The sequence below is a fragment of the Microcaecilia unicolor genome, chromosome 9 (assembly GCF_901765095.1).
Source record: "Microcaecilia unicolor chromosome 9, aMicUni1.1, whole genome shotgun sequence".
Classification (NCBI taxonomy): Eukaryota; Metazoa; Chordata; class Amphibia; order Gymnophiona; family Siphonopidae; genus Microcaecilia; species Microcaecilia unicolor.
Window position 1 is genome coordinate 94,174,865 of NC_044039.1, and position 25,280 is coordinate 94,200,144.

General features: G+C 43.1%; 1 protein-coding gene across 6 annotated transcripts in view; it reads left to right on the forward strand.

The window, feature by feature from the left end:
- LRMP (lymphoid restricted membrane protein) overlaps window positions 1–25,280 on the forward strand; it is a 391,035-nt gene that overhangs the window by 342,950 nt on the left and 22,805 nt on the right. For 5 of the 6 annotated variants that reach the window (XR_003943302.1, XM_030213974.1, XM_030213975.1 and 2 more), the window contains 2 exons: window positions 8,658–8,759; window positions 21,909–22,013. Coding sequence is in view for 5 of the 6 variants with exons in the window: in XM_030213974.1 (XP_030069834.1) it covers window positions 8,658–8,759; window positions 21,909–22,013 (207 nt within the window). In the remaining variant the exon portion in view is untranslated. The remainder of the gene's footprint in view (window positions 1–8,657; window positions 8,760–21,908; window positions 22,014–25,280) is intronic. The other variant, XM_030213978.1, reaches the window with a different exon arrangement.

Below are 25,280 nucleotides of genomic sequence, written 5' to 3' on the forward strand. Positions count from 1 at the left end.
GAAAAAAACCCACACCAAAGACGTTCTTTTTGGACGTCCTTCACTTAATAAAAACATGTGGCACCCGAAAGGAAGATGCCGCACCACTCACCCCCTCCACAGCCTGCTGCAGGAAGGCTCCGATGCGGCTCGATCCTAGCAGGAGAGTGCAGTTGAGGACGTCCATCCAAAAAGACGTCCTTTTTGGACGTCCTTCCCCCCCCCCACCCCCCACACTTCAATAATAAAAACGTCCTTTTTGGTCGTCAGCTGAGAGACCTGGAAGTCTTTTCACCCTTCTATTGAGCACCTTTTCGAGCATCAGGTAGGTCTCTTGAACTGTCAGGTCCTTAAACAACAACCTTATTTGAGTTTCTTTTGTTAAATGAGCTGAGGGTGGAGGCGGTACTTTTTCTGCCTCTCTATTTGGACGTCTTTCGATTATGCCCCTCCTCCAGGTCTCTCTCAGCCAATCAGAGCGTTTAGCTGACACCAGTGACAGCTAAGCGCGCTGTGATTGGCTGAGAGAGACCTGGAGGAGGGGCCAGGGCCGCCGAGAGACAACGCTGGGCCCGGGACAAACCATCTTAAGGGCCCCCCCCCCGTGCACCACATATAAGGCAAAAGTCAACATTTTGATAATATTTATTTAACTTAATATATTGCAGTAATTATACAGAATACTTAAATAAACTGTGGTTGTATTCTAGTGGAGGAATGCTTTGCGAGCTTTTTTGTTGGCAAATGTTTCTATGACAGTGTCAAAGTTCATGCGTCTTCCTAATTCAGCCTCAATGGCAAGCAATCCTAAACTACTGAGTCTCTGCTGCCCCATTGTTGATCGAAGCACACTTTTTACTCTTTTGAAGGTGCTGAATGATCGTTCAGCTTGAGCCACAGATACTGGTAGAGTACAAAATATGCGTAAAGCAATACAGACATTAGGAAACAGTGAGGACAGATTCAAACACTTTAATTTGTTCAATAGTTCAAGTGGCTCCATTGGGTCATTTTCAATATTGGCTGCGTGAATTGCTTTTAAGTGTTTTATTTCTTCAGACAATGCTGAAGAAGAAACATCAATGCTGTATTTGGTGCCAAAGGTTCTAACCTTTTCTTCTATTTCTTCATCAGGTAAAAGGAGATACATCCAAAGGAAGCTGAATGTTTCATGAAGTTTCACACACGCTTCATATCGCACTGTTACATTTGCAATAACACAATCAATCAAAACATAAAACACATTTTTTTTGAACCATTCTTCACGATCACTTTTCATTTACCTCTGACATACTTGATTGATGTGGTTCATCGGCCATTCTTTTTCTTTTCCTAATTCTAATTTGTGGAAATTTCGTGTTGAAACCTACATTTCCAGCAACCAGTTTGCTTTCTTTCAAAATTGCATTCCAATTTTCTCTAATAACTTTCAAGTTTGATACTAACTTCTGAATGTTTTTTATTTCAGTTTCTAATGAACATATCTTTGCTTGCAACACTTTGTTGTAGTAATCTATTTGCGTCAAAATCTTAAGCCAGAGAGAGCACATAAGGACACATTGAAATGATTTCAGATATGTCTGCAGTCCATCAATTTCAAATACTGTCTCAGGTCTAAGGTTTAGATTTTCCATTTCTTCAAGTGCATTCAAAATACCTGGCAGATGTGCAGCTATAGGACGTATGCTTTCAACCCTTGCAGACTAACAGGTGTCCGACATTCTGTGTAATGAACCAGTGATATTTTTCATAAGTATTTCCCATCTTTGAGGACTTGAGGCAAATAGGGCATATAACTTTTCAACAACTCCAAAAAATGTTACAACCTGAATACTACTTTCTGCTGCATGGACTCCACACAAATTTAGACTGTGGCAAGCACAAGGTGAAAACTCAGCCAACTGATTTATTCTTAATATGTGAGCTTTAGCACCATTGTAAGCTCCACTCATGTTGCTACCGTTGTCGTACCCCTGACCCCGACACTCAGAAATTGGAATCTTGTGTTTGCTGAGAACTTCAATGATTAGATTGGCAATGTCTTCACCTGTCTTTTTATTGCAGTTTACAAACTCAAGAAATCTCTCTTCAATCTCATATAATCCAGTTTCCTCCTTCAAAAAAACATATCTTAAGATGAAACTAGTTTGTTCTATGTGAGCAGAATCAGGAGTGGCATCAACAATGATAGAATAATATTTTGCTGAATATCTTTCCATTAAAATTGTTTTTCTAACTTGATCAGCACAGCACTCGATAAACTCATTCTGTATGTCAGCTGATAGATAGTGAACTTGCAACCGAGAATGAGCTTCTTGTTGTGATTCTCTCACTTTCTTGAGATGATGCTCAAAAGAGAATCATAGCGACTTAACAACTCCAGAATGCCAAGAGAATTTCCATTATTTGGATCTCCAATTACATTACTGTCTCCTCTAAATGCTAGACCTCTCTCTGCTAAGAAAAATGTAACATCAAGAAGTCTCCGGAGTATGTTTCCACAAATACGCTTTACTTTCTATACCTTTCTGCAAATGATGCTCAATGTTTCGACTAGTTTTCAGACCAGATTCAAGCGTGCGCCACATGACATAGCATTTTTTGCGTTCTGAACTTTCCTGATGTTCTGGAACTTTCTCGTATAGCTTTCTCCATTTCAGGTTTTGTTGGAAGCCAGAAACTGATGACAATATGGGACGAATATTTTGACAGAGAGTTGAGAAAAGACGACAAGGAAAACAGTACAATGCCTGTTTTGCTGTACTCCACACTAACCAGTCCCTCGGTACAATTTCCCCATTTTGGAGCTTAATTTCGAGGATTGATGTTGGGAATTCACAAATATGGGGGTGAGGCTGAGGACCTCTCTCTACTGCTTCTTCTATTTCCTGTTGTGTGAGACTTTCTTTTGTAAGAGTTCCTACATCAAACGTATTGGTATCAATGCTTATATTCAGTGAAGTAGCAGATTGAGCTTGTCCTTCATCAGCCGGACTTTGCAACTCACTTTCAAATGACACTTCAGCCTCTGTTTCTTCTCTTACTGGTGCTGTTGTTGATGTACTTGGCATGGGAGAATTGTCTTGAACCTTCTGTATTGAAAATCCTAAGCTCTGAAGCGACTGCTGGCCCTTTTTAGCTTTTTCATCACGTTTTTTCTTCTCTTGACGTTTTTCAAATCCTGATTTATGATGATAACTCATGTTGATGATATTACCTTTTGGCAAAAAGTGAGATAGAAATAGAAGGCAGTAGATTGAAAGTTGTGCATAGTTTAACTTTTTTTCCCATTCAATACCCTAGCGTAATGTGTCCGCGTACACGAACGAACTAGATCCAGCAAGCTTTCCTATTTTTATTCATATCACCACCAAATCATAGCAACTTAACAATTCCAGAAATGTCTCCTAAAATCTGCACCCTTCTCCTCCACTGCTAACTCCAGACTCCGTTCTTTTTATCTTGCTGCACCATATGCCTGGAATAGACTTCCTGAGCCGGTATGTCAAGCTCCATCTCTGGCCGTCTTCAAATCTAAGCTAAAAGTCCACCTTTTTGATGCTGTTTTTAACTCCAAACCCTTATTCACTTGTTCAGAACCCTTATTTTATCATCCTCACTTTAATATTCCCTTATCTCTTGTTTGTCCTGTTTGGCTGTCCTAATTAGATTGTAAGCCAATGAGGAATTTGGTGCGTAGATCAATTCCCAAAAACTAAGTATTGGACAGTTAACTGAGGCTAAATTTGAGAAACCTATAATAGACATATAATGGTATTGTGGCAACTCTGAAAAGTTGTAAAGTGTGGGAGAAAAAATATCGGTTAATACTTTTCTTCTCCAGGTCAGACTGACATACAGACAACACACAGAGAGACACATGCACATATAAACATACATACATGTGTAAGAGAAGGTGCATATGTGTGCACTGCACACACACATATGTTGTAAAGAATTCCATTTTTCATTGCTTCCCAAGTTCCCATGCCATGCTTTCCTTTCCCTTCTTAATTCTATCCCCATCCACCCTGTTGTCTTCTCAGCTTCATTGTGAGACAGAGTATGCCTGCCTGTTCACATATAAAATATTCAAGAAAAAAGAAAAATAATGGGAGAAAACTCTTAAACTTGCAGATTGGTGAAAACTGTCCAGAAATGTCTTATTATGTCACCTAGTCCTTGCTGTATACATTTTGTGGTGCTAATTGATTAGCATCCTAAAAGGCCTGCATTTATAAAGAATTAAACAACAATTTTATTACCTGGTCCAGTCAGTGGCACGTGCCTGACAACTCCGCTGGGCTGGCTTGGTGTTGGCTGCTCTTCTGCCTCCTCCTCAGTCAGTCCAGACTCAGTCAGTGGCAGTGCACAAGTCTGCACACTCAAATAATCCCCCGACCTGTCCCTGGGCCTCCAAAACTGTGCTTGGTCTGGTCTCCCACAAATTATTGAGTCCAGGGGGAGTCCAGTTCCAAATTTAGCCCGCCACACCTGAGCGATGATGACCCGCCCCCACGACGCCAACGTGACCCAGCCGGAAGGAGCAGCATTCAGCAGCCAGCAGGCAAGCACTAACCCCGCCCACCCCGCAGCACTGCATAGGCAGCCTGGCGCCACACACCACCCATGCGGCACGCACCGCACGTACGAAGGAGCAGAGCAGCGAATCGCGAGGCTGCTGCCGGCTGCGAGCACGGAGGGAGCTGGAGGAAGGGAAAAAAAACCCATCATTACAGCGAATGTCGTCGTCGCGCCCCGCCCCCCCCCCCCCCCCCCCCGGCGGCCCTGACTGTGTAATTTAGTGTCTCTTAGCGAGAGTGCGAGTCTGCGCCGCTGCGCGAGCAGGGAGGGAGCTGGAGGAAGCCTCAGGAAGGGAAAAAAACATCATAGCGGTCGTCGCCGCCGGGCCCCCCTTTCAGGCCGGGCCCGGGGAATTTTGTCCCCCCTGTCCCCCCCTCTCGGCGGCCCTGGGAGGGGCATCGGACATGCTGTGGACAGGAGAGAGATCGTTTCCCCGATCCCCGGCTTGCAGATGCGGGATGCGGCAGAGAAGTTGTGCATCGGCAGAGACGTCCTTCTCGGTACCCTGCAACTTGCTGCTGGAGGTAGAGTGAAGGGGGCTTGTGATCATTTACAAACACACACGCACATCTCTTCCCCCCTCCCCCTCCTTCATTGTTCTGCCTGGAGAGCCAGGGGTGAGTTCAGGGCCACATGTGCTCCTGTCATCATTCACATTTCTGCTCCAAGTGCAATCCGGAGTGGCAGCTCTCCATCTCGGACGCACGCGGACAGGCTCCTACCTCCAGCTAGGCTCAGGGGCATCCTCAGCCACCTCTGTGCAGCAGATGCTCGTCGGAGACGTCCTTTTTTTTTTTTTTTTAAGTGAATGACGTCCATAAAGGACGTGCTTGGAATGCGCAGAGCAGCCAGCATAACGCTTGGCTGCTCTGCGCATGCTCGACTGGCTGACTGTTTAACGATGGAATATAGAATGCAAGTGAGCTACAATGAGCAGCTCATTTGCATTCCTTTTTCTTGATGCATGCCCGTTCCTTACCGATTCACTAAGGGAATCGGTAAGGGAAGGGCTCTAACGATTTTTTAGTGCATCTCCCCCTAAGTGACCTGGGGGAGATGCACTAAAAAATCATTAGAGCCCTTCCCTTACCGATTCCCTGCATGCGCAGAGCAGCCAAGCGTTATGCTGGCTGCTCTGCGCATGCCAAGGATGTTCTTCACTTAAAAAAAAAAAAAAAAGGAAGTCTCCAATGAGCATCTGCTGCACAGAGGCGATGGAGGAGGCCCCAAGCCTAGCTGGAGGCAGGAGCCTGGGCGCGTGCATCCGAGATGGAGAGCTGCCACTCCGGATTGCACTTGGAGCAGAAATGTGAATGATGACAGGAGCACATGTGGCCCTGAACCCAGCCCTGGCTCTCCAGGCAGAACAATGAAGGAGGGGGAGGGGGGAAGAGATGTGCGTGTGTGTTTGTAAATGATCACAAGCCCCCTTCACTCTACATCCAGCAGCAAGTTGCAGGGTACCGAGAAGGACGTCTCTGCCGATGCACAACTTCTCTGCCGCATCCTGCATCTGCAAGCCGGGGATCGGGGAAACGATCTCTCTCCTGTCCGCAGCACGTCCAATGCCCCTCCTCCAGGGGTCTCTCAGCCAATCACAGCGCGTTTAGCTGTCACTGGTGTCAGCTAAACGCGCTGTGATTGGCTGAGAGAGACCTGGAGGAGGGGCATAATCGAAAGATGTCCAAATAGAGAGTCAGAAAAAGTACCGCCTCCACCCTCAGCTCATTTAATAAAAGAAACTCAAATAAGGTTGTTGTTTAAGGACCTACCTGATGCTCGGAAAGGTGCTCAATAAAAGGGTGAAAAGACTTTCAGGTCTCTCAGCTGACGTCCAAAAAGGCCATTTTTATTATTGCGGGGGGGGGGGGGGGGGAAGGATGTCCAAAAAGGACGTCTTTTTGGATGGACGTCCTCAACTGCACTCTCCTGCTAGGATCGAGCCGCATCGGAGCCTTCCTGCAGCAGGCTGTGGAGGGGGTGAGTGGCGCGGCATCTTCCTTTCGGGTGGCACAGGTTTTTATTAAGTGAAGGACGTCCAAGAAGAATGTCTTTGGTGTGGGTTTTTTTTTCCAGGTTGAAGGATGTCCAAAAAGGACATCCCTGACGACATTTTGTTTTCTTCCGATTTGCCCCAATGAGAGGTGTAGACCTCCCGTTAGTTTTTTCACGGTAAGGGGATCGGAAACCTGTAGTGCATCTCATTATAATAGCCTTGCAATAGCCTTTGGATCATCTGTATTCCGTTTTCGTTAGCTGCTACCATGATCGGAAAATGGCTCAGAGAAACCTTTAGTGCATGCCACGGTTTACTGCTTCCTTGTTAATGGCTTGTTAAGTTTAGTGCATCTGGTTGAGTGGAAGGTAACAGAGGGTAGTGATAAATGAAGCTCACTTTGAGAAAAAAGGATGTTACCAGTGGTGTGCTGCAAGGTTCGATTCTTGGGCCAGTTATCATTTTTATAAGTGATATTGCTGAAGAAATGTCTGGTGAGGTTTGCTTCTTTGTGGGTAATTCCAAAATCTACAATAGATAAACATCCCTGACAGTGAGGATAACATGAGGAGGGACCTAGCAAAGCTTGAAGAGTGGTCCAGAATTTAGCAGCTAATATTTAATGCTAAAAAATGCAGGGTCATGTATTTGGGCTACAAAAACCGAAGGGAGCAGTACAATTTAGAGGATGAACAACTTTTGTGCATGAAAGATGAGCAGGATTTGGTTGTGATCATATATAATTATCTTAAGGTGACCAAACAGGTAGGAAAATTTATGGTGAAAGCTAGAAGGATGTTTGGGTGCGTAGGGAGAGGATCGGCAAGCAGGAAAAAAGGTGATAATTTAAGACTCTGGTAGTCTGGTGAGACCTCATCTCTCTCTATAGTAATTGGTCAATCTGCATCCTTGGATGGCTGGCTGGGTTTGTAACTGTATGCTAATGAGGTTATGTCAACTTGCCTCCAGCGTTCCCTTCCCTCTGTGTCCCGCCCTCGTGTAAAGACGAAATGACATCAGAGGAGGGCGGGACACTGAGAGGGAAGGCTGGAGGCGACACGAGCCGAGCCTGACGCCGCTGCGACCTCAGGTATGGAATGGAGAGGAGGATCGCTGCACATGGATGGGATGGGAGGGCAGGGGAGGGGAGAATCGCTGGACATGGAGGGGAGGGGAGAATCGCTGGACAGGGAGGGGAGGGCAGGGGAGAATCGCAGGGAGGGGAGGGCAGGGGAGAGATGAGAAAACACCTTCTTAGGGCCCGTTCATTTGTTCCAAAACGGGTGTTTTTGCTTGTTTAGAATATTGTGTGCAATTCTGGAGACAGCATTTTGAAAAAAAATATAAACAAAATGGAGTTGGTCCAGAGGGCGGCTACTAAAATGGTCAGTGGTGGTTGTCATAAAGAGTATGGGACAGGCTTAAACATCTCAATATATATACTTTGGTAGAAAGGCGGGAGAGGGGGAAGTATGAAAGAGACATTTAAATATTCCCATGGCATAAATACACAGGATGCAATTATCTTTCAATTGAAAGGAAGCTCTGGGATGAGAGGATATAGGATGGAGGTGAAAGGAGACAGACCCAAGAGTAACCTGAAGAAATACTTCTTTGTTGGAACTCCCAGTGGAAGTGATGGCTTTTCTGTGCCTCTTCTGTTCTTGGATTTGCTGTCCATGGGTACATTCTTATTCTACACTTCTGAGAGAGTTGCTCAATTTTGTTTGGCTGTGATCATGGGGTCACAACCACAAAAATTTGATAAGCACTTCTCTAGTGCAAGCTCCAGAGTTTTTTTTTACCTTGTGCTTAGTGCTTGCCTGCAGCTGCCTCTTTTCTATCTGCTTTTAGGGGACTGTTGGCCACTCTTCCTGGCCTATCCTTCCTAGTTGCCCTGGGAAGTAGATCTACCCTATTGCCTGCAATACTGTGTCAAACAGTTCTCTGCTTGGATTCCCTCCTTTGCCTCTTCTCTGAGTGATAGTGAATATACCCCATCACACTGTGATATTGCAGGACCTAGTGTTAGAAATATTCCCCTTCTCCATTGACTATTTCATAATACTTAATAGATTTAATTTTGTTTTGCTGGCAGGCGATTGATGGGGTCAAAGCAAAATGAAAAACGTCCATCACTACAAAGATTGAATAGTACACGTGTCTGGGCAGAGCATGAAGAGGCACAGTCAATAAAAGAGTAAGTATATAGACAGTTTTTGTATCTATTGTTGTATTAAACCAGTGTTTCCTTAGTCTGGTCCTTGAGTACCCCTTGCTAGTCAGGGTTTCAGGATATCCACAATGAATGTGCATGAAAGATTTCCATATAATGGAGGCAGTGTATGCAAATCAATTAATGCATATTCATTTTGGATATCCTGAAAACCTGACTGACTGGCAAAGGGGTACACCAGGACTGGACTTGGGGAAACACTGTATTAAGCTAGTAATTTAATGAAAATAGTGTGGTAGCCACTAAAATGTTTCTATAGATCTATAAACAGTCTTACAGAAAATTAGGTCTTCGTTCCAGAGGATTACTATCTAAGTTGACAGAAGTTTGTTTTTCCTTGCTGAATTTAGTGTTTGAGAGCTGATGGATTAACAGCAGTGGAGAAAGTATCTCCCTAAGTTCTTTGAGCTGCCTAACCCACCCCCCCCCCCCCCCTTTCACACACACACTCTCTCTCTCAGACCTATTTGTAGAAATCGGTGGTGTAGCCATGGAGGCTCAGGCAGTGGCGATCCTAGGTCGGCTGCCACCTGGGGCGGATCGCCGCTTCACACCCCCCACCCCCCACCCTGGGTGCAGCGGCGTCCCCCCCCCCCCCCCAGGGTGCAGTACGACCCCCCCCCCCCCCCGGGGTGCATTCTTAGTTGCTGGGACAACCGTGCAGCTGTCGGCTCCACTGGCTCCCTGCTCCCTCTGCCCCGAAACGGGAAGTAACCTGTTCCGGGGCAGAGGGAGCAGGGAACCAGCGGAGCCGACAGGCGCGCAGCTGCTCTCTGCACCCTCCAGCAGTGTGCATCCAGGGCGGACCGCCCCCACCCCCCTGCCCTTGGTACGCCACTAGGCTCAGGACCTCTCCAACATTGTGCCAGAGCCCAGCTCGTGCTGCCTGAGTAGCAGGAAGTTGTCAGGTTGCTCTAGCAGCTGATAAACCAGCACTTTCCACACTAGCTCAGTTCATGTATTTGAACTGAGTATATGTGGAAGTGCTGGCTTCAGAGGCTGGAGCAGCCTGCCTGCTTCCCCACTTCATGGATAGTACCTGCAGGGCTCTGGTGGCAAAACTTTGACTGGCAGGGCTTGAGCAACTGTGCCAGCAAAGTTATGATTGTGGGGGGGGGGGGGGGGGGGTAGGGGGGGGGACTGTGAGGAAATACTTGGTTCCCCCTATTCCACCCCATCAATCTCTGACTACACCCCTGGTAGGAATACTTTTGTTTTGTTTGTCTTGGTCCTTGGTTTCTCTGCTACAGCTGACAGGGTGTCAAGATGCCCATGCTGTTTGTAATGCTGACTTTAATGATATGCATACCTGCTGAGACTAAATGGTGCAGTAGCCATGTTAGTCCACTTTTAAAGGTATGAATAGAAACAAAACAAAGAAAATAGATACCTTCTGTATTAGACTAACTTAATGCCAAAAACTCCTTTTATTTACTCCTCTGAATGGCAGCTTACAGATATGGTAATGTGTTTTGGCTATGAAAGACTTAAGTGTATGTGAAGGTTTTATTGCCATTCTGTGAATGGGGGGAGGGGAGAAGATTAGTAAATGGGGTTTAGTACTCAGTTAAACCAAAGTCAGGGGAAAGGTAGCACAGACAGAAAGGTTGCAGTTAGCACAATGCCTGCTCACAATTTGGGAACTTTGAACTCCATTTCATTTATCCTTTTGAATTCATCCCTCTCCCAACCATCATTATTCATTCTTATTTAATTTACAACACACTATCCCAGTGATGGCGAACCTTTCAGAGACTGAGTGCACAAACAGCAACCCAAAATCTAATTTATTGCAAAGTGCTGGTACTCATTATGGGCGGGGGTCACCACATATGACTCCACCCCTATGATAGCCACACCCCTTATACCAGCCATGGTGCATATAAACAGACATCATTGAAAATATTATACTAGTATAGGAGAAAAAAAATGACATTTTTTTTCATTATAAATCATTTCTGTAAGCTGTTACAGCTCTAGTATACCCAGTGCAAAATAAGACAGCAGATGTAAATTCTCAAATTGGACATATTCCAAACACTAAAATGAAAATAAAATGATTTTTTCTACCTTTGTTGTCTGGTGATTTTGTTTTTCTATCCATATTGGTCCTAGTCTCTGATTCTGCTGCACTCTATCTGTTCTCTTAACTCCGTTTCCAGGGCTTCCTTTCCATTTATTTTTTTACTTTCCTCCTTTCTTCTTCATTTCTTGCCCTCCATCCATGTCCAGCAACCCTCCTCTCCCCTCCAGCCACCCTCCTCTCCCCCCTGCCCTCCTACCGAGCACCAGGCCTCCCTCCCTTCCACCAAGCATCAGGCCTCCCTCGCACCTAGCATCAGGCCTCCCTCCCACCCAGCAGCATCCAGCATCAGGCCTCCCTCCTAGCACCCAGCATCAGGCCTCCCTCCCTCCGTGCACCAGGCCGCCCGCCCTCCCAGCACCAGGGCCCCCCCTCCTCCTCTGAAATTTAAAAGGCGTACCTCGGGGTTAAGGTGGCAGCGAAAAGTGTGTTCTTTGCTCGGTGCGCCTTCGGCCTTCCGTTCTGTCTCTCAAGCTCTGGTCCCGTCTATGAGGGCGGGACCAGAGATTGAGAGACAGAAGGGAAGGCTGAAGGCGCGCCGAGCAAAGAACAAGCTTTTCGCTGCCACTGCCGCCTTAACCCTGAGGTACGCCTTTTCAGTTTCGGAGGGGGGGCCCTGGTGCTGGGAGGGCAGGAGGGCGGCCTGGTGCTTGCTTGGAAGAGGGAGGAAGGGCGGGCGGCCTGGTGCTTGGTGGGAGGGAGAGTGGGCGGACCAGCGACAGCGCGCGTGCCAAAGGAGAGGGCTCTGCGTGCCCTCTCTGGCACGCATGCCATAGGTTCGCCATCACTGCACTATCCCAATTTACACACTCTTCCCACTTCGTCCTCTACCACCTTCCTCTCTTACCCATCTTACCCACTTTTATTGTTCACCTCTTTATTTACTATATTTAGCTGTTTTATCCTTTTTGTGTTTTCTTGTAAACCCAGGGCCTTTATTTTATGGGGTACTTGGGGGTACTGAGTACCGGCACCTTTTCCATTGTCTGCTAAAATTGACCCATGGACCCCAAGTTTTAAAGAAAGAGCTCAGGCTCTACACACCAATTCTGCCTTGTTATAGATTCTGTGACTGGTTGCAGGGGGCCTGGCTATTGTGGGGTGGGACCCTCAGTGATTACCCCACCCCTGAAGGGTGGCCTGGAATTTGAGTACCGGCACCTCTTTTGCTAGAAAAAACGAACTGTGTAAACCTATTATATATTATGTAAGCCGCATTGAGCCTGCTAATAAGTGGGAAAGCGCGGGGTATAAATGTTACAATACAATACAATATAACTTGAATGTAGGTCTGAGGTGGTGTAGAAGGGTTAGTTCCTTTTTCAGCAGTTGCATCTATGAGGAATTTAATGCATGTTTTCTTTTTGCTGCAATCCTCCCCCCCCCCCCCCCCCAACACCACCCAAAGAAAGTCTCTGGTGGTCTAATGCAATGGTGCTCAGCCCAGTTCTTGGGGAACTCCCAAACATTCAGGTTTTCAGAATAGTCATAATGAATATGCATGATATACATTTGCATGCATTGCTTCCTTGGTATTGTGGATTTGCATGTATAATAACTTTCTAAAATCTGGTTTTATATGTGTATGTGGCTTACACATGTAAATGTCAGTATTGACATGTGCAAATATCAAAATAACCACCAAAGTCTCTATCTATTCTGTATTATGCTAAGAATCCAAATGTCTGATGTTATAGTTGGCCAATGAATTATGTAAAACCTTGGCCTTCCCCCTACACCCCCCTCCCCGGACAGGATTATAAACTATATTTCTATAGAAAATCTTATATATTAAAGATGTGCATTCATTTCTGTGTATTTAGTTACCTTACCAGAGGAGTAGCCTAGTGGTTAGTGCAGTGGACTTTGATCCTGGGGAACTGAGTTTGATTCCCACTGCAGCTCCTTGTGACTCTGGGCAAGTCACTTAACCCTCCATTGCCCCTGGTACAAAATAAGTACCTGAATATGTGTAAACTGCTTTGAATGTAGTTGCAAAAACCTCAAAGGTGGTATATCAAGTCCCATTTCCCTTTCCCTTATTGTCTGTAGACCAGTCCAAACACTTGGGTTTGTGCTGTCCTGCCAACAGATAGAGATTGAGAACTACAGAGCTTTGATGTCATCACTTAAGAACCCTGCCTGTGCAACCTGTGGTGGTTGGGTAGACCTTTATTTCCTTTTCCTTGGTCAGTCATCTCAAACAAACAAGTAATTTGGGGTACAACACCTATAGGTTCCAGGCCCATCCTCCTCCTCTCTGACCAACCCTTTTGTTAAGGGGTTAGGGTTTGGGGGTTTTTTGGTGCCTTGGTCCTTTTCTTTCAGGGAAACCTTGAGTTCCCAGACTGAATTGCTGCTCAGTAAATAGTTTGACATTTATCAGTGCTTCTTTGGAATCTATTACTGGTGGGTGTCATATAGACAAATAGCACAGCAGGTTCAAAAGAGGTTTGAACAAGTTCCTAGAGGAAGAGTCCATTAATTAGCTAGGTAGACTAGGAATTGAGTTTGAGATCTACTTTTTTGGCATCTGATACTTGACCTAGATTGGCCACTTGTCAGATGGATGCTGAACTTGATCTGACTTGGTATGGATTTCTTATGGATTTTTTCTTTTTATCTGACCCACAGCCACAAATAGTGCAATGGGATGATCTGCACAACAGTGAATTCCAGAAACTCCTGCACTTGTTCAGTAGAGCTTTCTTGAAATCTCTTAAGCTTTAGTTCTGCTCTGACCCATTTTCCTTTGCTAATTTAACTTGGTATTTTTATTCTGCTCAACCCTCATGAAGGCATATAGAGAGGCTCTGAATCCTTTTACCATTCTGCCACACCAGATGGCAAACTTCTTTCACTTAAACTTACAAGACCACCTTATAAAGTCTCTCCCAGAAGCCAGAAAGCTCTGTGATGATAGGCAGATTCAGGGTAGCCAAGGTCATCTTCAACATCCAGGCTATGAGAGAGGGACCTGATATCAGGATGCAATGTTATCTCTCAAACTTGTGTGTTTAAAGTTGGAGACTTTCCCAGTGTGATGGGTCTCCTTATAGATAATGCTTGGAGAGGAAATCGGATCTACTTTGACATGTAGGGGCCTATGAAAAGCATGGTCCCCAATCCTGTTTGAGTTACAGGAGAATCTCCTCTATGAGCAAAATTAGAAGATACATATACAGAAGAAAAGCCCAACAATCTAGGAGGAAGGCATTTGAAGCTAGCTTGCTGTGAGTCCCTATCCTAGAACACAGTTGAGGTACTTTTATGAGAGACAAAGAAATCCACTGTGGGTGTGCCCTACATTTGAAAAATTATTTTTGCTATACTGAATCCAAAGACTGCTTATGGGTTGCGGTACATAGCTCAGCTTGTCTGCCAGGACATTCATCTCCCTACTAGTCGAGTTGCTGAGGTTCATCCCATGAGCAATGGTTTAGTTCATAAGGTAAGACCCTATTGCTCCCTGTTTGTTAATGAGGTTTATGGTTACTTGGTTATCCATATGGACCAGGATTATTTTGTTTGCCACTCTTTGTAATCCTTTAGTGTTCATATAGATATTTTCTCTGAAGTTAAGGGCTAAAGCTTTTCCTGAGAGTAGACCAAAGGATCTGAAAGAAGCTATCTACATGGACTCCCCAGCTTAGTTTCGACACATCTGTGATGAGGACAATTTGTACAGAAGGAATTTGAAAAGGGAGATTCTTTGCCAGACTGGATTGATCATCTCCACAGACTACATCTCATATTCTGGGTGACCTGAATCCTTTACTTTACATTGAACTTCTAGACTGCTTGTTCCACTAGGTTCAAAGCAATTTACAAACTTAAAGAGATAAACCAAGACAAAAATAACAGCCAAATAAATAATTAACAAACAAATCTTTTAAAAAGAGAGGTAGTCTTGAGATATTTTCAGAAAGGGGCATAACTGTGCAAATTATCTAGCCTTATTGCTAGATCTTTCCAAAGTCTTGGGGCTTGAAAAACCAACAGTTGCTCAAACAGACTAAATCATCTAATCCCCTTAGGAGAAGGGAATGAAAAAGCATAAGAGGTTATTAGATTTTCTACACCTATTATAAGTCATAAACTCTACATTTGATATTAAATAGCTTGGGTAATTCCCTGTTAACATTTTAAACAGTATACAAGCAAATTTAAATAAAATCCTCACCTCTATTGGCAACCAGTGTAATTCTATGTAAAACTGAGAAATACGATCATGTTTATGCAGTGAAAATGTTCTCTCAGCTGTTGTGGGTGTCTCATTGTTGAGGCCGTGTGACTCAGCAGCCTCCATATGCCCCATGTTGATGTCTGCTAACTCTCCACAGTCTTTGAAACCATGGACACCATGGCTTACGGCCTTTGCATCTGCAGCAATTTCATTATGGAATGCACTTCTGACCAACTCCGACTTTGTGGCAGCTTGACACAATTTAAGAAATCCTTGAAGACTCGCTTATTTGTGACAGCATATTTTTGAGGCAGTTATAGTAGTTATGTAATGAAGAGATCAATTATTTTTCTAGTTTTGTATGTTAAGTCTGTAATTTCTTTGTTCTTTCGATGGCATTTTAACTGTGTATGTTCATAACTGGAAACCACCTAGTTTATAGGTGATCTATAAAATTTTTTAAAATTAAATAAAATTTGTATGAAATGGTATCAATCATTTCTCTGATAAAATCTGTGAAGGAGATGTCCTCTGGGCAAGATTTTTTCTTCCACTTTGTGTGGAGAAAAGGGGTGTTAGGGCAAGCCAATGGAGCAGTGCTCTTCAGATTTAAAATCAGAATTCCAGGAGTGTGCTGATGAGACCAAGGAAGCAATGCTAATGGAAACATCTAGGTCTGTGCCTGGCTAGCCCCCAGTACCTCAGTGGAGCTAGCTCTGGATCAAGCAGGAGTAGCCTCCAGCATATGACTGTGCCTTGGAGGTTTCCTCCTCTCCACTGGAGGTGGACACCAGTATAGTTGACATTTACTCTGATGTAATTTGAGGTATTGGCATCAATGAACTGCTTTCAGGAAGAGCATGGGTCTTGGATCTGCTGCAGAATCCTGTGCATTGATGTTGATGATGAAGCCAAGACATTGTGTGGAGCCACGATTCATTGACTTCCTGTTAAATTCTTCCTCAGACTGCCAATGCCATCATCGGGAGAGCATAAGGACTCGCAAGCTACATGCAGCAGGCCAAGAGGATTTGCAAAACTTGCCAAAGAGGCAAACTAGTTTCAGCCATGCTCCAACAGTGGCCACCCTGGGTCACAAGTACACAGCAGAACCCAAAAGTAGATTTGTTTCTCATTTCATTTCGAGGGTAAGCAATTGACTTGGAAAGCCATCTTTAGATCAGGTCTTTCAGAAACAGATGCTGGAGCTTGCTCATGCACTTTGTGAAAGAAAAAACTCTTTCTATAGGCCGGTTCCTTTTTTGACACAAAGGTTCTTGGTTCATTCATTGGGGATGTCATATTTGGATTATTATAAATCTCTCCTATATGGTTTACCTCAGTACCAGATAAGAAGATGTCAACTGGTACAGAATACTGCTGTGAAATTAATTTACGGGGCTAAGAAATTTGATAGGTTCACTCTGCTACTAATGTCTGAACATTGGCTACCAATTTCCTCTAGAATAGCTTTTGAAGTTATGATTTTGTTTAATCAGATTCAACATAATAGTTTTCCTTCCTTCTTATGCTGCATTTTCTTACTTCTTATACCCCTATTCGTACTCTTCATTCTGCTTTCCTGGATTGACCACTGTTGGAAACAGGATGCTGGGCTTGATGGACCTTCGGTCTGTCTCAGTATCGCCATACCTATGTGCTTATGTACTTATGTTTGTTATGTCCACTTTTTATAGATTCATTCACATACCAAAGAAGTGTCTAGTTTTAGTGTTGTTGAACCTACACTTTGGAATTTGCTTCCTCTTACTAAACTGAACTTCATTTATTAATTTCAAGGCAATGTTGAAATTTCCATTATTTTACTCTTGCTTTTCCTTCTACCTCAATATAATTGAGTTCCTTTTGTTGATACCTGAGAGTTGCCTACCTTCAGCAACTTCATTCCACTTTTTCTTAGTTATGTCTTTTACTTCCCTTCATAGTAATATAATGAATTTCTGTTGGTTTTATGATTTGATAAGTTACTTGATATAATTTATTATAACCCAGGTGTTCCTGTATCTCCATTTTCTTCCCCAATTTTTTGATGTAATTTTTGTAAACCACTTAGACACATTTTATTTGTGGTGTATCAAATAAAGGTGAATTGTGAAAAAAACAATGATTTATATTCCATCTTTGTGAGGGAGTCTATAGGACGTTACTATTTCCCCTTAGTGACACTCCCTTACAGTGTCAGAGCCACCTTAAAACTCGGTCCCACCTAGGGAGGAAAGTGACACGGGAAGGGCAGAGCTAGGAAGGTGTGGTCCAGGAAGTATAAAAGCTCAGGGCACAACTAGGTTGAGGAAGCCCAGAGAGAAGCAGCAACAACCCATTGCATATGCCTCCACCATATGTGTGAACTGCACAACCACAACAGGTAGGTCAATTTCAACTTGGGACCTTGCAGACTTCTATCTTTGACCTGGCAGGATGCAGGCCAGCCTATGTTATTTGCTAAAGATTGTACTGCTAACTCTGTGGACCCAGACCGGGGTCAAGTGGAGCGTGGTGCTAAGAGACAGTAGTGCATGGCTTGTCCCTATAGGAACAGGCCAAAAGCGGGCATTAGTATATCTAAGGATTAGGTTATGTTACTTTTCTTCCATACCTGTGAACCAAACATGACCCTCTTAGCACCTTTTAAATAAAATATTTTTCTGTTCATCTTAACCCACTGTGGGGCTTCACTTTATCTGGGCTCTAGTCCTACCCTTGTTCACATTTACCACATTTTGATTTAGTATTTGAAAGATCATACCAAGTGACATCCAATTCGACTACCTCAGCCACATGGATACCTGAATGCAGAGTCCCACAGGGATCCCCCCTTTCGCCGACCCTATTCAACCTGATGATGATACCCTTAACCAAACTATTAGCAAATCAAAACCTTAACCCATACATTTACGCAGACGACGTAACGATCTACATCCCATTTAAACATGATTTAAAGGAAATTTCCAATGAGATCAACCAAAGCCTCCAAACCATGCATTCATGGGCGGATGCATTTCGGCTAAAACTTAATGCAGAAAAATCCCAATGCCTAGTACTCACCTCTCAACATAACAAGAATGAATTCACCGCCATCAACACACCAAATCTGAACCTTCCAATCTCAGAATCCCTGAAAATTCTTGGAGTCACCATCGACCGACACCTAACCCTCAACAGCCACACGAAAAACACAACCAAGAAGATGTTCCACTCAATGTGGAAACTAAAAAGAGTAAGACCTTTTTTCCCAAGGAATGTTTTCCGTAACCTGGTACAATCAATGGTGCTCAGTCACCTAGATTACTGTAACGCACTCTACACTGGCTGCAAAGAACAAATAATCAAGAAACTTCAGACAGCCCAGAACACTGCAGCGAGACTCATATTCGGTAAAGCAAAATATGAAAGTGCTGGACCCTTACGAGAAAAACTACACTGGCTCCCAATTAAAGAACGCATCACGTTCAAAATATGCTCCTTAGTCCACAAAATCATTCACGGAGATGCACCAGCCTACATGTCAGACCTGATAGACTTACCACCCAGGAATGCCAAAAGATCATCCCACACATTCCTCAATCTACACTACCCAAACTGCAAAGGTCTAAAATACAAACTAATGTACGCATCAAACTTTACCTACTTGAGCACACAGCTATTGAACGCATTGCCGCGCAACCTAAAAACGATTCACGAACTAATGAACTTCCGCAAACTGCTGAAGACCCATCTCTTTAACAAGGCATACCGCAAAGATCAACCAATGTAACACACACAATTCCTCCTCATATACTCAAAACTGTCTTATAATATCTGCTTGTCATGCTAGTATCTTGCTTATCATAATCATATTGCTTGTTATACTATCTTGCTTTTCATTATATTGCCCAAGATTCCTCTGTAACACTAAATGTTTATTTCCTAATGTCTTCCATTTTCAAGATGTATTGTAAGCTACATTGAGCCTGCAAAAAGATGGGAAAATGTGGGATACAAATGCAATAAATAATGATTAAACTGTTCAGCCTCACTCATGATTTTATAACCTTCTGTCATAGCCCATCTGTTGTCACTTTTCCAAGCTGTAAAATCTTAACTGTTTAGCCTATTTACATAAGAGGTGTTCATATCATTTTCAATTTTTGTTGCCTTTCTCTGAATCTTTTCTGGTTTCACAGTATCTTTTTGAGATGGAATGACCAGAATTGCATATAGTACTCAAAGTACAATCGTATATCAGATGTAAGAAGTCTGCAAAGGAGGTAGATGGGCCACTATGACCAGGGAGTAAAAAGAATGCTGAGAGAGGAAGAGGAAATAGCACAACCCCCCCCCCCCCCCGATGAATAATTAGCTTCCATCTTTACTGAAGCAGATGCTGAGGGAGGGGCAGGAGAGGACACTTGCACTAGAGTTGCTGTTTGAAAATGGTGATCAAAGAACTGAAACAAATCACTGTGAATTGAAAGCTATATTACAGCAAAGTGCCAAGCTTAATAGCTTTGGACCAGATGGAATTCACCTCCAGACCTCAAACATGAAATTGCAGACATGCTACTCATTAAAATCTTAGACACTATCCCAGCATCTACATACTACTTAGCAGTTGTCACCAGTTCCCCCCAAAAACCTTATAGAAATCTTTAACACATTTTAAAATTTTTGTTGTGGCTCTTCAGAAGCTTGATTAGCTGAATGCATATAACCTTTTTCAATTGCATGTGCTGCCTTTTCGTCATTTGATCCAATTTTTCAAGAGTTACATGTATAATATATTACTTAGCCTTCAAAATGTCTGTCTTGGAGCCTCGGGATTGACATTTGAAAGCTAAGTAGCATAGTATGCATACAACTCTTGAAAAATTTGATGAAATTACGAAAAAGCAATGTATGCTTTTGAAAAACATTGCATTCAGCTAGTCAAGCTTCTGAGGATCCACAGCAAAAATTTTAAAATGTGTTAACCGGAAGGTTCGGGGGGAGATCTACAAAAACTATAAACCAGTGTGAGCCTAAAAAAAAGTTGAATGTATGAATAAACAGGTGGTAACATCTTGTTATAGATAGCAACATCCTATATAATAATTCTCACCTCCAACAGGATGTGCTTGGGACCGTGCCTGCCGGAAGTGGTCTGCTAGGCAGCCACACACTGACCTCAGTGACATCAGTGACAGACAATTTGGCAAAGCAAAACAATCTGAGTGCTGGCCATTAGGACACAGGGTTGATAGGAGAGTTTTAAAAGACTGAAGGAATCGAAAGTGTTAAATGGGGGGAGGGGGGGAGTTCTGAACGACTGAAAGACATGCAAATTTGGGACAGGAAAACAATCTCAATGCTGGCCATTAGCACATAGGGTACATAGGAGAGTTTTAAAAGACTGAAGGAACCAAAAGTGTTAAATGGGGGAGGTGGGGGAGTTCTGAACGACTGAAAGACATGCAAATTTGGGACAGGAAAACAATCTCAATGCTGGCCATTAGCACATAGAGTACATAGGAGAGTTTTAAAAGACTGAAGGAACCAAAAGTGTTCAGGGGTGGGGGGCAAGTTCTGAATGAATGAAAGAAATGAAAATTTACGAGAGGAACACAATCTGAATGCCGGGCATTTGTACACAGGGTAGATAGGACACTATTTTTAAAAAATGAAGGATGTAAAAGTATTACATCTTGGGGGAAGGGTGAGGAGGAAAGCGGTGGGGTATCCGGATACTGAGCGTTAGTGCCACGGGGGTACTTAGACTTTTGAAAGCCTTAAGGAACCCAAAGTGTGGGAAGGAGGAGGAAAAGGAGGGGAGGGATCAGGGTGAGGGGCATTAGGAACAGGGGAGGGGGCCCTGTCACACACTCATTCTCACACACACACTGTCACACAGACAGTCTCACTTTGTCACACACCCGCACATTCACTCTGGCTCTCTCTCTCAAACATACACACTCCCAGGAAAACCTTGCTAGCGCCCGTTTCATTCGTTCCAGAAACGGGCCTTTTTTTTCTAGTTTATTTCATAAAACTTGATATACCACTGTGGTTTACAAAATAGAAAATCTACTTTACAAAGCGAAATTAAAAAACGATCGTTACACAAATGTACAGTAAAAACAGTTTTTTTGGGTTTTTTTTAATCATGAGGAGGGAAAGGTCAAGGAAAACATGTTTTCAGGTCTAATTTAAAGGTCAGAAGAGAGGGTTGATTACTGATACAGGAAGGGAGGTTATTATTCTACAGTTTAGGACCAAGATAGCTGAAAGCAGTGTCACTGGCGGTTGTTAAACTGATCTGTGTAGGGGGGCGGGAGAGTAAGAAGGTTGTAGTCTGCTGAGCAAAGATAGAAAATTGAATAGGCTTAAATGTTAGCTTTCCAAATGGGGATAGGTAAATAGTGGAGTGAGAAAGGATAGGACTCTAGAACTGAGCAGTTGGTGTAGATGGACAGACCATATTTTTTTTTCTGTGTTGATTATGAAAATGTATACAAACATTGTTTGCAGCCGAAGGCTTCTTTGTCAGATATGTTTTCTACTTAGATATAGCTCTAAAATCATTGGATTTTACCTCATTCACTAGTCAGTAACACTTTAAGCCAACTGGCTAAAGATACCTTTGTAAAAATTGTTCATTTTAGAATAAATCATAATTTTATCTAGGTGAAAACAGAATTTTCATAAAGATTTTCACTTTTAAATCTTTCATTGCAGTTATTTATTATGGAGGCCAACATATTACTGTCAATCATAGTACTGATATTTTTGTTTTACCAGAAATATGTAAAGTTGTTTAATATTTAGTTTCAAATAAGATGTTTATGCTAATGAGAGCATGTATTTGCAGATGTGAACATAGCTCAGAATTACCTGATCCAGAAATAAAGGAAGAAAAAGCAAGGAAATTAAGTCTTGCAGGAAAGCATGCACCAAACATAAAAGTTTACTCTGTGTAAGTTCTATTTTTTCAAGACTGAAGAATAGGCTTTAGTATTTCGATAGTCTAAAGTATCTGTCTCACACAATGTCAGTTAAAAAAAATAAACCTGTTTAATGTTGTTTAACAGATTTACCCCTTCAATGCTGATGGTGGTTTTAGGATTTTTAGTTTAGTGTACAAGTAGAGATGTGAATTTTACAATGAAACTTACAAACAATTTTAGGGAAACAATATATCAGTTTTTCAACATAAGCATTAATTCAGTGGAATATCTTTAGCAATTTATCTTGTCAAATATATACCTATGATGGTAACAAAAACATCTTAAAATATTTTTTAATTTAAATTTGTTTTGATCTACCTACAATTCTAGGCAGATGAGAAAGTGAACATTACACAATTAATGTAACATATTAAAAACAAGCTGTTAACAAACAAGTGTATCAGCCATTTGCCAACAGAAAAGCTCAACAAAGGGGTGCACAACGGGTTTCCAACAGGGTGAGAAAAGAGGTACTCCAATTGCTATGCAGAATCCATTAGAGAGAAACATAACAGAGTGAATGGACCCAACCTGCGCATGAACGGCATTTTTTGCGTTTAATGGCTACATGGTGTCCTTCTGAATGCTTCTCAGTGTCCATTGTTGTTACTACAGAGGTGTCTTTCAATATTACATCCAAACACTGCACTCGTCAGACTCTGACCCCTGAGACAGGCACTTTGTACCGACACATGGATCTGTGTTGGGTCCATTCACTCTGTTATGTTTTCTCTCTGGTGTATTCTACACAGCAGTTGGAGAGATGCTGGTTTGACATATTGGATTTTTTATGCCTAGTGGTGGACATTGTAATGTTTGTTTTGATTAAAAAACTTTTGACCTTTACCTCTAGTACCTCTTTTCTTGTCCTGTTCGAAACCTTTCAGTTGGCTTTATGTAGGATGGTTGGCTTCTTCCGCTTTTTGTCTGATTCAGCTATTTGCTAACCAGTATATCAATGTCATACTTAAATTCCACTGTTCATAATACATACTAATGCAAGAGGATTATTGGTAAGGTAAAGAATTTTCAACCACCATTTTAGGCTCAGAAAATACAACTTGTGGTATAACATGCAACTGTACAAATTCTACACTAAAGGGTAAAGGCTTGATGCAGGATAAGAACCATATTTTTTTCTGAGAACAATTTCAACACAACTTCTGTTTTATTTACATACAATTGTGGCTTGTAAATATAGGTGAAACCTTGGCTTTCTAAACTGTTTTTGCAATAAGCCTTCTGCAGTAGGTGCAAATTATTGATGCCTTGTTAACCAATTTGCATGTGCAAGTGCCCTGGGTACCCAAATGTGGGTGACCTATATAGAATCCAGGGGATAGTGTCATATATATGTGAGACGCATCTCTCACATATGAGTAACTCCTGTGTCCCATACCTCTGATAGTAATGGTTTAAAAAATATATTTAACATGACTTCTTGCCCTGGTATAGGCGCTGCTATGGGGCGGCAAGTGTCATGCCAAAAATAAGTGGTGCACCACCCAAAACTTAATGTATTCTGGTAGCCACAGTGCCAAATGTTACTACTACTAATCATTTCCATAGTGCTACTAGACATACACAGCGCTGTACACATTATATGCAGGTACTTTCTCTGGACATGTAGAGGAGGTTAGAGAAAAAATGGAAAGAAGACCCAAAGAAAAAAAAATTAAGACTGACACAGAGAAAGTGGAAAAGAGGGACTGGGAACAACCCAATTAGAGAGAGAAGATTTCCAGATAACAGAGGAAGAAATTTTTCTATTTTTCAGGATTGGACTTGTCGGCTAAGCATATTATGCATCACTTCTGGTTTTGGATGATGCAAAGTAAAGGAGAAATACTTTCTCCTTTCCCAGCATTTCGCTTCTCAATGTAGCTTTCTGGGGGATTTCTTTTTTTTTTAACCTGCCTGTTTCTAATTTGAGGTCTCTTATTCTGTATTAGGTGAGACTCCTGGAGAGAAAAAAGGAGAAACTGAGAGAAATCCCACATAGTCGGCAGACAAAAGTGGGAAAAGTGGAGAAAGCCTGAGAAAGATCAGAGACATGGGATATTCATTAATAAAAAAACCCCACTTTATTGTTGATTATATGTAGAAACATGCAGGGCCTGACATGGCACCGTGTTTCAGCACTAAGTGCCTGCCTCAGGGGTCTGTGGGACATGAAACAAATAAAATGAAATATAAGGTAATATGAATTCTCAGAGGACAAGTAGGCTTCTATATTCTCACAAGTGGTGACACTGATCCGTATAACCCGGTCTGACTTTTGCCATAGTAAAAAAAAAAAGAGAGCTTTGTGGAGCACATGCCGCGCTCCACCGCATATGCGCAAGTGCCTTCCCGCCCGTCATGCGAACACTGTTTCAGTGAGGAGAAGGTGCTTATTTTTGTCCCCTCTCCACTCGTCCGGTCTTTTTGAGAGCTGTTAGTGCATTTTTTTTTTTTTATGCTTCTCTTATGGCTCTTTTTCTTGGGCCTTACAAACCCGTCCTTTATTTTTCCTTAGTTTTATTTTGCCCGGGTTTGTTTTTTTTATTTTCTGTTGTCACGTCATTGGGCTGTTTGTAGGCCCTGACTTCGGTCAGGTCTTTCCCTTTCTTTTTCTCCGTGCCTTTTTCAGGCACCATCGCATCATTTAACATAGCTGATGAAGTTTTTCCGTCTATGCCCACGAAGATTTCCAGTGGCTTCAAGCGCTGTACCCGGTGCAGTCAAACTATCTTGGGAAAGGACACCAAGGGACACCCATTCTTGGTGTCTGCAGTGTCTTGGGTGCAACCGTGGCCCTGCAGGTTTCCTGAGATGCTCAACGAGAGAGGATTTTTGGAACCAAGTCCGGTTCCTCGGCATTGAAGTCAAGCATCACTTCAGTATCGAGAGCATCGGTAAGCCTGGCTGCTTCTAGACCCTTAGACACTGGGAGCAGTGAGGTGTCGAGTGGGTCTCCACCTGTCTCGAGGTCTCCTGCTGTGCAGGCTCCTCAGGACCTGAGGCAACATTGATGTCTTCATCGGCACAGAGGAGTTTTGGTGACATGCTTGGGGTGAAGGGCAAGAAGCATTATCATTGGTCACCCTCGACACATGGTGCTGAGAAATCCAGGGCGTCGAAGGATTTGGCACACAAGAAGCTTTGGCGCTGGGAGGATCGCTCTCCCTCCATACAGGAGGTGCCAATGTGCCTGTCTCCAAGCAGCCAAGATCCTGCTCCTGTGTTGACCCCAA